The 15,377-nt window shown below is 34.3% G+C and overlaps 1 protein-coding gene across 2 annotated transcripts in view; it reads left to right on the top strand.

Moving 5' to 3' along the window:
* The window catches only part of Acss3 (acyl-CoA synthetase short chain family member 3), a 135,172-nt gene that overhangs the window by 66,688 nt on the left and 53,107 nt on the right, over positions 1–15,377 (top strand). For both annotated transcript variants that reach the window (XM_048358951.1, XM_048358946.1), the window contains one exon: positions 7,962–8,113. In XM_048358951.1, the coding sequence (XP_048214908.1) occupies positions 7,962–8,113 (152 nt within the window). The remainder of the gene's footprint in view (positions 1–7,961; positions 8,114–15,377) is intronic.

Below are 15,377 nucleotides of genomic sequence, written 5' to 3'. Positions count from 1 at the left end.
AAAGAACTTTGATGAGTAGGCTGTCTTTATCATTTATGACAAAAATTATGAAATTTAAGGAGTTGTCATGTTCATTTGTTCTCACAGGAGGATATATGTACATGTTTGAAACTTGTTTTGGACAAAGTGTTGGAAGAATCAGACTTTGTTGCAAACTCAGCTGCTTCTTGGGCAAAAGTTAGATAGTACAGTTAAGAAATGTGTTTAATTTCTGTGCTTACAGAAAAATCTCACTAGGCACTAATGAGTAAAGAAAATTTTAATTTTCTATCTAGTGCATGATAGCAGAAAGATTCCAAATCAGCATAGAACAAAACTAAGGTGAAAGCAGTCCCTCTGGAAACTATGAGCTACCAGTCATGGCATAGATAATTAGTGTGTGCGTGACTACTGAGAGTGCTAAACATGTCAGAGTCCCAAATTAGCTCAGCTCTGAGGCAGCAGAATGAGCAGTTCCTGTGCTTGGATTCATTTACTTGACACAAATGCTTCCAGAGATAAGCTTTTTCAGCAGACAGACTCCAGTCACCTAGATGTAAGTATGCTTTATACATTGGGAATGGCGTCCTTCACAAGGCCAATGATAGTCAACTTTCAGATGTGGAAAGAGGCAGTGGAAGAAATACATCAAGAGGGCTAGATTTAGACAGAGCTAAGATATACTACATTTCATATTGTGATCACAATATGCCTCTCACTGGGTAATTTCAAAGATCAGGTATATTTATATTTATATTTTGAGTCCTGAGAAATATAGAATTAAGACCCTGACAGGTATGCTCTCTGATTCCAAGATGACCCCTTACTTTTGCATCCACTAGAGAGAAGGAGCAATGGAGCTTCACATAGCAGAGGAGCAGAAAAGCAAGAGAATGTAATCTACTCCTGTAAGCTTTTTACATAGCAGCATCTACCCATTCATGAGGATGCAAGCCTTATGATCTAAACACCTCCCAAAGGCTCTACATTCCCAAAGTTTGCCTTAGAGATTAATTTTTTGGCACTTAGATTTTGAGGAATGTATTTATATCTCATGAGAGATATGTTCTAATATTCTCATTGGATGCCCAAAACTGTGATAATACTGATACCTACATATACGGTATCCTTTTCTATCTGTAATAGGATAAGGTTTAATTGATAAATTATTACTATAAGGGATAAACAAAAATAACCTATATTAAAATAGCATAATCATAGTAAAATTATCTAATGAATGTCATGTGAATGTGGTCTTTCTCAAAAATATCTTGTTCTGAGCTGCCTCTGCTTAGGAAAATGTGAATAGACTCAGTGCTTTTGATGAGGCAATGTAAGGTGGCACTCTGACACAGCATTGGGGTACTGTCTGCCTTCTTACTTGAACCTAAGCACTGCTGTGATGCTGTCAACTGCCAGCTGGAATCTTGCCACCACTCACTAGTGGGCAGTGCATACACAGGGAAATATGGCAGCATTTCCTTACAGGTGAGGCTAAGAAAATGAGGGGAAAGCTCTAGCAAACAAGCCAAAAAGGTAGTCTCATATGAATCAAAATGTATTTATGAGTAACTTCAATTTTTCAAAGGGAATGACGCAAGTCCTTGTCTCAGAACTTCTAGGCACAGGACAATTAACCCATATGGCCTTATAGAAGCAGCAATGTTTTCAGAATTTGGGCAAAGTAATGTGAGTAATAAAAAGAAGGGATCTTTAGGAAGAAAAAGCTCATCTAAAAAAGAAAGGTGCTTAGGTATTGGAGACAGCACCTTGTAAATATTATACTGCCAAACTATCTCCCCAGCCCAAGAAAACTCACTTTTTAAAAACAAGGTTATATTGGAAACCATGTATACTGGTATTAGAACTAGGAAATTGAAAGGGAATACCAAAATTGAGAGACACAGAGTAAAAAAAGAAAAACAACTACAAAAGCAATACTTGTAAAACTGTTTGGTCTAAGTGAACTGAACACCTCATGGGGGGAAAGGAAAGGGGGAGGAGAGAGGGGGGTATGAGGGATGAGGTAACAAACAGTACAAGTAATGTATCCAATGCTTAACGTATGAAACTGTAGCCTCTCTGGACATCAGTTTGATAATAAAAATTTGAAAAAAAATAAAAACGAGGTCATACATTTACTTGGGTCATATTTCAAAATGTACAAAATTATAACCTGTGAAATTTTCATTGTCCCCTCCTTCCAGCTTTGTAAGTTCTCTCCTTTGCAGGCAGTTGATCTTTTATGTACTATAGTTATTTCATGTATAAGCAATGGCTTTTATACTACTCTAGTCAAATATTATTCATGCTATTCTACATTTTGATTTTTTTCACTATATAGTATAGCTTAGAGATCTACTTATGTTTTCATAAATCACCAACTTAACTGTTGTAGATCTAAATATTCATGGTTAAAGCTCATGGTATACATTAGTGCCAGTTTCATCACTATTCCAGAGTAAACAAGCCAGCACCACTCTGCTGTTCTTGTCTGCTGAAATGAAGCTCAGCTCTACTTGCTAAAGGATATTGCTCTCTTCTTTTCAGACCTGCAGAAAAAAAATATGCCTTGGGTGACATTTTCATGATTAGTGTTCAAAAACAGATCAGACATATTTCTAATCCTTTAAAACAACAAAAACAACAACAAAATGTGCCAAAAGTTGTAATTTACTCAAAAATATTTTATGTCTAAGTCTCCAAAACAAAAGTAGCATTGACTACTGGCTGCGAATACCCAAAATCAGAGTAGTAACAATAAAGCAGTTGTGGTATGTTTTTCCTTAAACATTAAATAAATAATTATCTTTATTTTGTGGACAGCTTGGATTTTATTACTGTTTTGTGTTGGAGACTTAATAGGAAATGTAGGAGAGGTTGAGAGATCACCTGTGTTTCTAACTAAGGATTGGCCATCAGTCATTCATTAGTAGTAATAGAAACATTATATATGGGAATACGTTTGAAGGTGGTTTTATAACTCTTGTTTTCTTCGCTATTTATGGTCACTAGCCACATTACAAATCCAGCTCATACTAAGAGTTGATATTTTATAATCCTCTGCTGTTTAGCAACTTCAAGCTTACACTCTCGACTTCAAAATTGTAGAGATTGGGGCATTAACTTTACTTAGGTACCAACGTTAAACATTGTAGAGATTGGGGCATTAACTGTTACTTAGGCACCAACCAAAATTGTAGACATTAGTTTAGAAATTAATTACAAAGCAAGTAGTTGACCTGAAGTTTGATGGTTTTGTTTTTACCTTTTGCTTAAATACTGCCTTTTGTATGCTGTTGGTTTGTTTAAAGTCCCTATAATCTTAGGCTTTTATGTTTCAATTGGAGATTGTCTCATTCTTGCTCCTTATTGAGAAACAAGGTCTGAAATATGTGACATTTTCTTCAGGCAGGTCAACATGGTTAGTGTTTTAATCACCACTTTTGTTTGGTTTTGTTTTTTGCCAGTCCTGGGACTTGAACTCAGGGCCTGAGCACTGTCCCTGGATTCCTTTTGCTCAAGGCTAGCACTCTGCCACTTGAACCACAGTGCCACTTATAGCTTTTTCTATATATGTGGTGTTGAGGAATCGAACCCAGGGCTTCATGTATACGAGACGAGCACTTTACTACTAGGCCATATTCCCAGCACCTAACCACCACTTTTAAAAGGCACTGTAAAGATATTATGTTGCTTATGTGTCTTACCTGTGCATATCTTCTGTATGTGCAGAAAAGTATGAAAGAAGAATGCTCAGTAAAATTATTAAACTATTGAGTCATGCTTATTTGGTATTTAAAGTGAAAGATACTTGCAAGCTTTGCCTTGTTTATTTGTGTGTTTGTTTTTCATACTGAGAATTAAATTCAGGACCTCATGCATGCCAATTAATCCTAGCTATCCCACATGAACCATGCCACCAGCCCTTCTGTTTATTTTCTTTATTTTTGAGATATGTCTCCCTAACTTTCTTCATATTGATTTCACATTTGTTATCCTGCTTCTGTCTTTAAAATAGCTGGAATTACAGGTGTGCACCTGTAGATCTGTCTTTTGCATCAGTTTTCTGAAATATTTAGTAATGACCAGTGTGAGAATATACAATTTCTTATACAAGTCCTATGTTCTTTACTGTATTTCTTTCTGTGTTGCACAAATGTCTTGCAGTATCAGTTATACAGTCTTTTCCCCCCTTATTTATTGTCAAAGTGATGTACAGAGAGGTTACAGTTTCATACCTTAGGCATTGGATACATTTCTTGTACTGTTTGTTACCTCCTCCGTCATTCCCCCTCCCACTCCCCCTTTTCCTCTCCTCCCATGAGTTATTCAGTTGGTTTACACCAAACAGTTTTGCAAGTATTGCTTTTGTAGTCATTTGTCTTTTTATCCTGTGTCTCTCGATTTTGGTATTCCCTTTCACTTTCCTAGTTCGAATACCAGTATATGCAATTTCCAATGTACTCAGATAAGATACAGTGATAGTGCAGGTACAACCACAGGAAGGGGATATAAGAGGATCATCAACAACAGAAGCTTCAGTTTCACATGGCATGTTGAAAGTAATTACAACAGTGATATATCACTCATTTCCATAGCATGGAGTTCATTTCACTTAGCATTATCTTATGCATTCATAGGGGCATAGCTATTAGGCTCTTGTGATCCTCTGCTGTGACTAGCCTAAACCTGTGCTAATTATGCCCTATGAGGGAGACCATAGAGTCCATGTTTCTTTGGGTCTGGCTCACTTCACTTAATATAATTTTTTCCAAGTCCTTCCATTTTCTTACCCCCCCCCCACACACACATACACACTTACCAGAAGCTAAGTTCCTTTAGAGAAGGATCTTGCCTGATTAATTCACAAAATTATTCCCAGATTTTAGAACAATATCTGGCCCATAGTGTATGCCGAAACATATTTACTAAGTATTTGCTAACACTATTTGCATCAATATAACTAGTATGTAAACAGTAGTTGCTGACAAAAGATTGTGTTCTGTTTTTCCCTCCATTACTTGAAGTATTTGAATCATCCAAGATGTAATATTTATGCTAATCATTAAGCTTTTTGGAAAAAGTATTCTGTCTGCTATTATTTTTCCTTTCAATTTAATGTGAGATCAATAGAATTTTTGAGAAAAGATTACAAGATACAAATATTAAGGTATTTTTCAAATTAAAGTAAACTTCCAATGTTACAAGGAAAATGTTTTTTTTTTTCCCCTCGGGAATGGACAATGACATGGGAAAGTGAGCCTTTTGATTTGAGAGCAGAACTATATTTCATCACTCTGTGTCCTGCAAGCAAGTTTGTACTATGATTTTTCTTTGATAAATAAATATAATATTGGTAGAAATTGGTTTGGTAAATGACCAGATTTGTAATAGTAGTTATAATCTCATTTTATTTCTAAAATATGTGGTCTACCTTGTAAATAATGTTTCTGATGCCAAACCTGCTCCTTTTGTGGCCTTCAAACACAATTAAAACACTGTAAACGATACCAAATTGTGTACTCTGTGTGAGTACAGAATCACAAAATAGCACTTTCATTACAACATTTATGTCAGTCTTTACTAAGTATCATTGCTCCATCATCCTTGTACTCCAGTGAAATTCAACTTCAATTGGCTATAAAGTGTCTTTCTTCAGTGGAGGTCAAAGTATTTTAGAACATCATTTCAGTGCTATGAGTTTATTGAGGAAATATTGATAAAGTGGTTCATTCTTTTTATAACAGGCAAGAAAATAGAAGTATAGGCAGAGAAAGTCAATTGTTAAGGCTTTTTAATAAATCATTTTTATGATCAGTGAGATCAGGATTCCCAAGTCACAGTCTAGTACTTATAAGACTTATTAGTGCCTGACTAGTTTAAAAAATTCAAAGTTAAATCTTCACCTCATATGGCTAGAAAAAGTAAAGTTAGTAAATCATTTCTAACTGAATCTTAAATCTTTAAAACTTGCAAGTCAAACTATTCATACAAATTACAACTGGTAGCTTTTTTTATGTTTTGTTTGTGTTTTGTCAATTGTGGGGCTTGAACTCTGGGCCTGGGTGATGTTCCTGTCATCATGGCTAGTGCTCTACCACATTGAGGCATGATTTCACTTCTGGTTTTCTAGGGGTTGATTGGAGATAAGAGTCTCATGAACTTTCCTTCCGTGGCTGGCATTGACCATGATCCTTTGATCTGAACCTCCTGAGTAGCTAGAATTATAAGTGTAAACCACCAGCACCCAGCAACTGGAAGCTTTTTATAATGGTTGATAGTGTTGATCTGTATGAAGCAATAGTGAAATAAATTGAAATCCAGTGATTTGGATTGTGATAATGATGAATTTCTAATTGTAACCATTTTTCTTTTCATATGAAAAGAACAAATGAAAGTATTTTTAAAAAGTCAGAAGGGAGTATTACATTAAGGAGAGGAAAGATAATTATACTAAGAAGTACTAAGGACATTGGTTCAACCATAAAAACTGGATATTGTCCTATCACATTTTCAATTAAATTGAACATTAAATTTAAATATATGCCAACTGTGGTTTATTTGCCTTCATTTATTTTATAATTGTCTGGGGAATTTCTGAGCTTTTTCAAAAATGGTTTCTTGTTTTTGCCTTAGTTCAGACTATCCCATGTATGTTTTCCACAATATGAGATTCCTAGGTAGTTCAGATAGGGAAGCAGGCCAGAGAAGCTTGATAAATATTATTTATCTTGACCTGTCCCATAGAAATTCCTGTATACTATTTGGCACTTTTAAAGTCTCAAGAAAATATTTAAATAAAGAAACTTGTTTTCCTCTGTTTATCTCAACCTATACAAAAAGGTTTTACTGATAGATAAATGTATACTATACAACATGTACTGACAGTTCAGGTACCTTGATGCACAAGCAGGGAAGAAGTAACAGTAATGAGAATGGGTTGAAGAAGAAAGAGATAAGCCAGGTGCTGGTGGTGGCTCACGCCTCTTATCCTACCTACTCAAGAGGCTGAGATGTGAAGATCTAAGTTCGATGCCATGCTAGTCTGTTTAGTCTGTGAGGCTCTTTTCTCCCATTGATGAACCAAAAGCCAAAAGTAGAGCTGTCACTCAAGTGTTAGAGCACCAGCCTTGAGAGGAAAAGCTATGGAATGGTCCCCAGGTACTGAGTTCAAGCTCCAATAATTACCCCCTCCCAACAAAGAAGAATTACCCCCTCCCTCACACAAAGAAGGATTATGACTGGGTCAACTTAGATCTTATGAGTCATTTGAACTATTTATATTTGCTGGTTCACTTCAATAACGTGTTTATTTTCTTGTATATTTTGTATGCTTTTCACTTGTGTAATTATCCAAATTAAAAAAAATTGTGCATGATCTTGCAAATGAACATGTTCATTGTCTTTTTGACTACAGAAAAACCAATGTTTTAGGTAACTTATTGAATTTTATTTTGTTATGTGGAAGTTATTTTCCTGGGAGTGAGACATTTAACTGAAAAGGTCATTGCTCAGGAATCCATGTGACTTCAGAGTTTTGTTTTACTGGATTGTTTGAGAATTATTGTTGTCTCTTACAGTAGTGTTTCTGAAAACAAATGGGTTCATGTTAGAGGAACAACCCCATTTCTCCTTTGTTCTGTCTTGTAATGTAATGTATTTAATTTATTGGCAAGTAGAAGACTGTTTTATGCTCTTGTTTGCATATGATGGTATTTTTTTCCAGTCTTTCATCTATCAAAATTTGAGGATGGAAAACTTGACATTTGAAAGCTTTTTTTTTTTTTAGGTGATTTACGGGAGCAAACATTCAGACGCATGACTTTTTTTTATGATAGAGTATAGGACTATTTCAAAACTGAAATTTGTTGAGAACACAGCTTTGCTAATATCTCCATGTTAAACGTGTAAGTGTTGCAAAACTGTCAATGAGATATGAGGCGTGTTACCCAGTGAGTTTCAAATGGATCTCATTGCAGGGGAAGCCCGTGGGAACACCAGATGCTGGTGCTTATTTCCGAGTGCTTGCAGAGCATGGGGTAGCGGCCTTGTTTACAGCGCCTACTGCAATTAGAGCGATCCGTCAACAGGACCCAGGGGCAGCCTTGGGGAAGCAGTACTCTCTTACAAGGTGAAGTAAGCATGAGCAGGGCAAATAACACGAAAAGCTAATCGAATATCATACTTTTTCTTGTACTGCACCATCTCTGTGGAAAACACCCAAAATATTCTGAGCATTATTAGGAATGGCTCTTGTAAGTACAACTGAAATAGCTGGAATTATTATACTAATCTCTGGAGATTTTAAAATGCTAGACCATGTTGATTCCAATTAAACGCTTACAAAACATTTCTCCCTTAAAAGCTCTCCTGCATGTATTTTTCCTTCAAAAGTAAAATGTTGATTATGATTTAAAATGCAAGTTAGCTCTGCATCTGTCTTTTGAAAATGGAATGGTATACCGAAGAAAATGTGAAAGGAGTCATTCAAATTAGAGGAAGTTTATTATTACAAAGTTGGCTTTGTAGTAATATGTTGTTAATAGTTTTGATATTTCCTGCTAGTTTATTGACATCCATTTTAGTTTAATGATATGTACATTCAAAGATAATTATAGCACTTTGAATCTTCAAGGCAGTTTTAAACATGTTTTCCTTGAACTTTTTGATATAGGTCATTGCTGTCATGAACTAAAAAAGAGGCTTTTTTTGTAGGTTCTTCAAGTTAAAAGTGGACTTCAGTCAATGCAGTTTTTAAATTTTATAATGTATATAATGAAGTTTTGTTAAAACAGAAATGATTTCATAAAATGAGTCATCCATTGTAATGCTTTATTTGACGTCTCTTTGCATTTCATTTTCATCTACTTTTCAATTCATTTTTTTCAATGTCAGCCTGAAGGATAGAAAAATCGACTTTAACAAAAAATATCATGGAAATTATACAGTCTCCATATATTAACACTTTCAGAGGTTTGAGAAAACAAACAAACAAACAAACAGTGATTATTGTCACACATGTGTCTCTTTACTGACTAGGGCACTCCAATTACAAGACTTGAAGCTGTGTTACTACTAGCAAGACGAGGCCTCACATTTGTTTTCTCATTTGTATTGGGGTTTTTGATACTTTCCTAAAGAATGATGATTTTTCATTGGGTTATCACACTTTGCAAACGAATGTATATAAACATGAAATGTCAGGTTTTAGTGTAAGCATAATGACAAAAATTTTCCCTTGAGTGATAGTCTGCTGTCTTTTTTTTCCACTGAAAGTATTCACTATGATGTGTATAATTATTTTTAATGGGTATGTATGGATGTTTAAGGTATTTAGACTAGTGTGTTCTATAAACAACGGCAACCTATTACAATTACTTATGTTATACCAGGCACATGTACTTTAGTTATTATAGATAGGAATTGTGATTAATTTTACTTGTAAGTAAATGAAAATAGGTCCATGAATTTACATTACTCTTGGGAGAGAGTACCTCAAACAATCTGACTACAACTTAAACCATTGATCAAACACTATGGATGATTATTAAAGAAAAGAACTCCTGCCACCTAAGGATTTTCATCTTGTAGACTAAGATGATTTGGGGAAAGAAGGGATCTCAAAAGTCTAAGTATTAATCCAGGCATTGATCGCTCAGGAGGCTGAGATCTGAAGATCATGACTAAAAGCCAGCTCAGGCAGGAAAGTCCATTAGACTTATTTCCAATTAATAGCACAAGTTGGAAGTGAGACTGTGTGGCTTGGTTCAAAGAGTACCAGCCTTAAAAGAAAAAGCTAAGGGATAGTACCAAGGCCCCAAATTCAAACTTAGTAGTGGGATACATGTGTGCGCGCGCACACACACATATTTTATGTTCAGTAAGTGAAATTTAAATCCACAGATGTCAATTTGGATTATAGAAAGATGAAATCCAAAGTCTTCTCCCAAGTCTTCTTATAGAACTATACGTTTAGTGCCAAGTTCATGTTCTAGGTATTTTATGCTTACTGAATTGACATTTATTATGTTCTGCAAATATGTGGCACTCTTCTGTCATGAACATTTTTCACTTTGAAGTTTTAAACTATGTTACATGTCTCATTAAGCCTTACTTTCATTAATTTGGACATTTGTCAAACATCTCATTACCCTAAATAAATTTACAAAATATGTGAAGTAGGAAGCTAAATGAAACTATGAATCCATTTGAATATTATAGCAGACTAAACTTCAGAAAACTAGGTTAGGAGTCATTGAGTATTATCATCTCCATTCACAGGTGAGTTATGTTTCACAGAAAAATGAAATAACATACCCAGGATTCCAGCTCTGCTATTCATGGCTGGAGAGAGGTAATATTTTATAGTATTTATTCACACTCAATTGTTGTACTCTCCAGCTTCAAATTTACAATCTAGTGAGGTCAGGGAAGTTACAAGAGGCATTTCTCTCTATTCTTCATGGGTTTTTTTGTTGCTGTTTATTTGTAACTTCAGATTAGCAATAGTTTCAGGGTATAATGAAAGGCAAAAGGGTATGATCCAGGCTTGACATTTGAAATGGTTTTTAATAATTTTTAATTATTAATTTTATTACTTTCTGCTGTTCTATACTCATTTGGATTATATCATACAGATTCATTTTAATTAAGCTCGAAAAAATTCAATTCTGGCACCTCCATTCAAGATTTCACAGCAACTTAACTTCAATACCTCCCTTCTTTTCCAGTCATAGAATGATGAGAGACAATAAACAGAAAAAGCAAGATATGAAATATAAGCTAAAACTAAACATTTCTGTGGACTAGATAGGGTGTGGATATACAAACTATATGTTGTCTGAGGCCAGATGCTTGTTAGATGTACAAAGAGGCATTGAAAGCATAATGAGGAATTAGAGTCAGCTCTGCACTTGAAACAAACTTGTCCATTAGCCCCCACATGTGAAAGGAGGCTGGCAATGCAAGCTGTCATTTGTTTTCAGAAACAGTGACTTATAGCAAGCTCATAGTGAGGGGTTTGAATGAGACAGCGAGTATCCAATGACTAGAGACTGGACTAAAGTGTTCACCTATGTTCCTGGAACAAGATCTTATAGTAATATTACGGATATCACTGTGGAAAAAAATTGAACCCCCATTTTAACAATGATTTGGAGGACTGATATGTCAACCATCTATCTATTAGACAGAAAAAGTACCTGAAGAAAACAGAGGAGATTATGTGAGAGTAAAAAATAGAACAAAGAGACACTCTTTTACAAAGAGCATGGAAACAAAATTCCCGAAAAGTACAAAGACATTTAAAGCTAATAAAATCAACAAAACAGATTCATTTCATATGGAATAAATTTTATGGTATAATCAATTCAGACTTTATGATCAAAGTTGCAGAGTATACATTTTACATAAAAACACTGAAAGCATATGACTACAAATATAAAATAAAAGTGCAATGGATGGTATAAACCTAACAAAATAAATATTTTGCCATAATCATAGAAATTATTAAAAAATGGTAAGACAGTTTAAAGAAATGACCCATAATGTGGAAAATAGAGTAAAGCAAATGCTAAAATTACAATTAGGAAGTTCAAAGGGATAATAATTTAAAAGTGTTTTTAATAAGAATTTCAACAATTAAGAATGGCAAAAGGGTTAAAATTTAAAAATAAAAAGGTAGTTCAAGAGCCAGTAATTAAAAATGTTATGGAATTGAAGAAAAATGGATCCTAGATCGAAAGTACTGTCCACATACCAAGCAGGTTACATATAAATAAATTCACTTTGGCATGTGATTTTGAATTTAAGAATAAAATACCAGAGAGACTCCACAGATCACCGGAGGTTTGTCAGACCAATGCCAATAAATATCAGAATAGAATAGGACCTTCAACGTGCTGAGGTAGGATAATTATCAAAATAAAATTGCTACTGAATTGTAAGGGTAAAATAGGAAAATACATATATTTTTCATGTGGATAAAGCAAAGAGAGCTTGAAATGCAAAGACTTTCCTTTCACTAGGGAAAAATAGATGTAGGTAGAGGGTATGGGCTACAAAAACTAAAAGAAAAGAAAAATACAGGATGACAAGCATAAAATCTAGCAATGGCAAACATTGAAGAAATATGAAGAAATAATTATGTAATTAATTTCTATAGAATTATCATGGGATGTTACACTTAAATAAAAAGCCAAAACTAATATGAGGAACTTGATCAAATGTCCCCAGGACTGTAGTAAATGACTAGCCTTGGGTCTATGTGATATGAGTGTGGAGGCCTAATACATATGCAAATCTCCTTATAATATTCTTTTACTTATGACACTAGTGTTGGGGAAAAGAAAAGCAATAGAATAACAGCTTAATAAATGGCCACATTTCTGTGGAAACTGACTTTCTATTATTACACAAGTTCACACCTGTACTCCTAGCTATTTAGGAAGCTGAAATCTGAGCAGCTCAGTTCGAAGTCATCCATGGAAGAAAAGTGTCTTCAAGATTCTAATATCCAAATAGCTAGGGGAAAAAAAAAGAAATGTGAAAGTTGGTCTATAGCTCAAGTACTCTAATACCAGCTGTGAGTGAAAAGGCTGAGGCAGGGCATAAGTTCCTGAATTCAAGTACTGGAAGTAGCGAAAACAAACACCAGTGTGCAAGGTAGATATTACATAAATGTTACTGAGACAACTGGTTACATATAGTACTTTCCTACCATCTGGCACATTCAAAGATATATTGTAACTGGATTAAAAATGCTCCAATTATATAATTTTAAAAAACCTAATACTTTCAAAACAAAATATAGGTGATACTTAATATATTCTCACAGAGATTTATTTTGAGAATGAATTTTAAAATATTAATGAAAATAATGATGATATTTCTACTACATTAAATGGAATAATTGTTACTGAAAGAATAAACAAAGAAATAAACATTGAATGCCAAGAGAAGAAGTTTGAAACATATAAAACCTTTAAAGAATTAGACAGAAGGGTGGGAGAGATACAATCAAAATTCAATTTATATTCTATAAAATTAAGAAAAGTGAAGAAAGTGGTAAGGGGGAGAATGGGTGAGAATGTTGAAAGAGGTGACATTGAGCAAGATGTGTCATACTCATAAACTGTTTAAGGGCATCTCCTATGTACAGCTAATTAAAATAATGAAAATATTTTTAAGTCAGGATATAAGATACATATGCATCTTATAACTTACTAAATAAATAAATAATGCAATAGAAAGTTGGAAAAAGGGTATAACATTCTATTGGGTTCATGGAGAAAAACCATAGAATGAAATAAAACATTAAGACATCTTTGATGTTACCCAGGAAAATGAATATTCACCTGGATAAGTTTACCTGGATATCATTTCACTCCCAAAATGGAAGCAAAAATTAAAATAAATAACAATTGTGCTTGCTGATAAAAGTGTGAACTGTCAAGACTGCTCCCCCTGCTGTTGAGAGTAGTTGGAACTACTTAGTAATGTTGAATATGTTTATGCCCATGGCCAAACACACATTAATATGAAGAGAATAAAGGCTCTCTTATTGTTGTCCATACCAAAGGAATAATGTCTACTGTCATCTCTCACCAACCTATGATACAGTTTCAACACTGAACTGTACACTTTACAAATCTAATTCTCTGTTAGGTTTTAAGTTCAATTTCCCTTTCCTCCCAAAATTATAATATCTGGAAGTCTTCAGGCTCTAGGCCTTTTGGTCACACTTTTTTTTTTTTTTTTTTTTTTTTTTGCCATTCCTGGGGCTTGGACTCAGGGCCTGAGCATTGTCCCTGGCTTATTTGTGCTCAAGGCTGGCGCTCTACCACTTGAGCCACAATACCACTTCTGGCTTTTTCTTTATATGTGGTGCTGAAGCATCGAACCAAGGGCTTCATGTATGCAAAGCAAGTACTCTACCACTAGGCCATATTCCCAGCCCTGGTCAAATTTTTTTTTTTAATTTTTTTAGAACTTCTAAACTACTGTTCATAAGAAAGTATTAAAAAAAAGTTTAATGCACACTTTTTTCCCTTTGTGGTCCTGATGCCTGAAGTTCTCTATGCCCTCTCAGTTCTCAGATGCCTTGGGATGTTGACGTGCTAGTTGGCTATTGACCTGGCAAGCAAGTACATAGGCAGTATTAACACCAGTGTCTTTGCATTTCAAATATGAATTCTGCTGGGAAGCTAATAGAATCAGGTAGAATAAAGACATCACCCCAGGGATACAGTTGGAAAAACATGATGATCTGTCATATGAAGAGAAATTTGATGAGGTAGCATTGACATGTTCTATTTTTAGGTAACTTCTGTTGACACAAATAAAGAATGATTTTTACTGGCTGGGTAGTTGATGGACCTAGAAAGAAATATTCAGGTTTTTGTTTTTTTTTTTACTGCTGCTTTAATACTTGAAAAAAATTCTACATATTTGTTTTTATTTTTCATTTCCACGTAGATTCCTTTATTTTGGATTGAAATTAATTTAACATATCAATTATCTGTTTTCTTCCTGCTTAATTTTCTGCTCATTTGAGTCTCGAATTATGCTTTACTGTATATAAAATTGTGGAAAGGTGCTTAAGTTACCTGCACATAATTTTTCCCTATTATTTTTATCTACTTTGGATATTATATGTTATCACTTTGTTCATATGTTAAGTACTAAAATTTGAGGAAAGATGGATCTTTCCATGAATTATGATCAGCTGAATTTTATCCACACATTCATGTATTCAAACTTACCCATAAAACTGGACTCTCCCATATATCAGACACTAGTTTCAAATGACTGTTGAGCCCTTGAAATTGACTTAATGTTACTAAGACACTAGTATTTAAAATTTTTCAAATATTAGCTAAATTTTTAACAGATGATGATCCTTCATAGAAAATGTGTGAAGTGGTATTTTATACAATTTAAATTGAAACCTTTCTTTGAAACAATTAAGTATAGAGTTTGGTAAAAAAAAAAAAAATCTGTCAGTAGTATTGCTAGTGTAGACATTAGTTGTAGTGTTCATTTGTTCTTAGAAATTAAGTAATATGTTTTTCAGTAACTTCTTGGTAACTGGGATTTTTTTAGTTACAATTTTGCTACTTCCCCCCTTAAGGTCAAAATATAGCTCTGAGGCCAAGATTATCTTTGAAGCTTAGAGAAGATGTAAAAGTTAGTATTGTAATTTGATGATTATTCATGCAGTAGCCCATTTGAAGCTCATGTCCCTTATTTGTAACATTGTTTGCCCATTTGCACTATCCTTTGACAACAAGTCCTCTTCTTACAGCTGAAGTACAAACTGATCTTTGATACCTTGGCAATAGCCTTTCTAGCAACACAGTCTTATGTTCTGCAGCGTCTTTCCACAATCTTACAGT

Source organism: Perognathus longimembris, chromosome 1 (genome assembly GCF_023159225.1).
Source record: "Perognathus longimembris pacificus isolate PPM17 chromosome 1, ASM2315922v1, whole genome shotgun sequence".
NCBI classification, from domain to species: Eukaryota; Metazoa; Chordata; class Mammalia; order Rodentia; family Heteromyidae; genus Perognathus; species Perognathus longimembris.
Note: the sequence above shows the minus strand (reverse complement) of the source record. Positions and strands in the feature narration are given on the sequence as shown.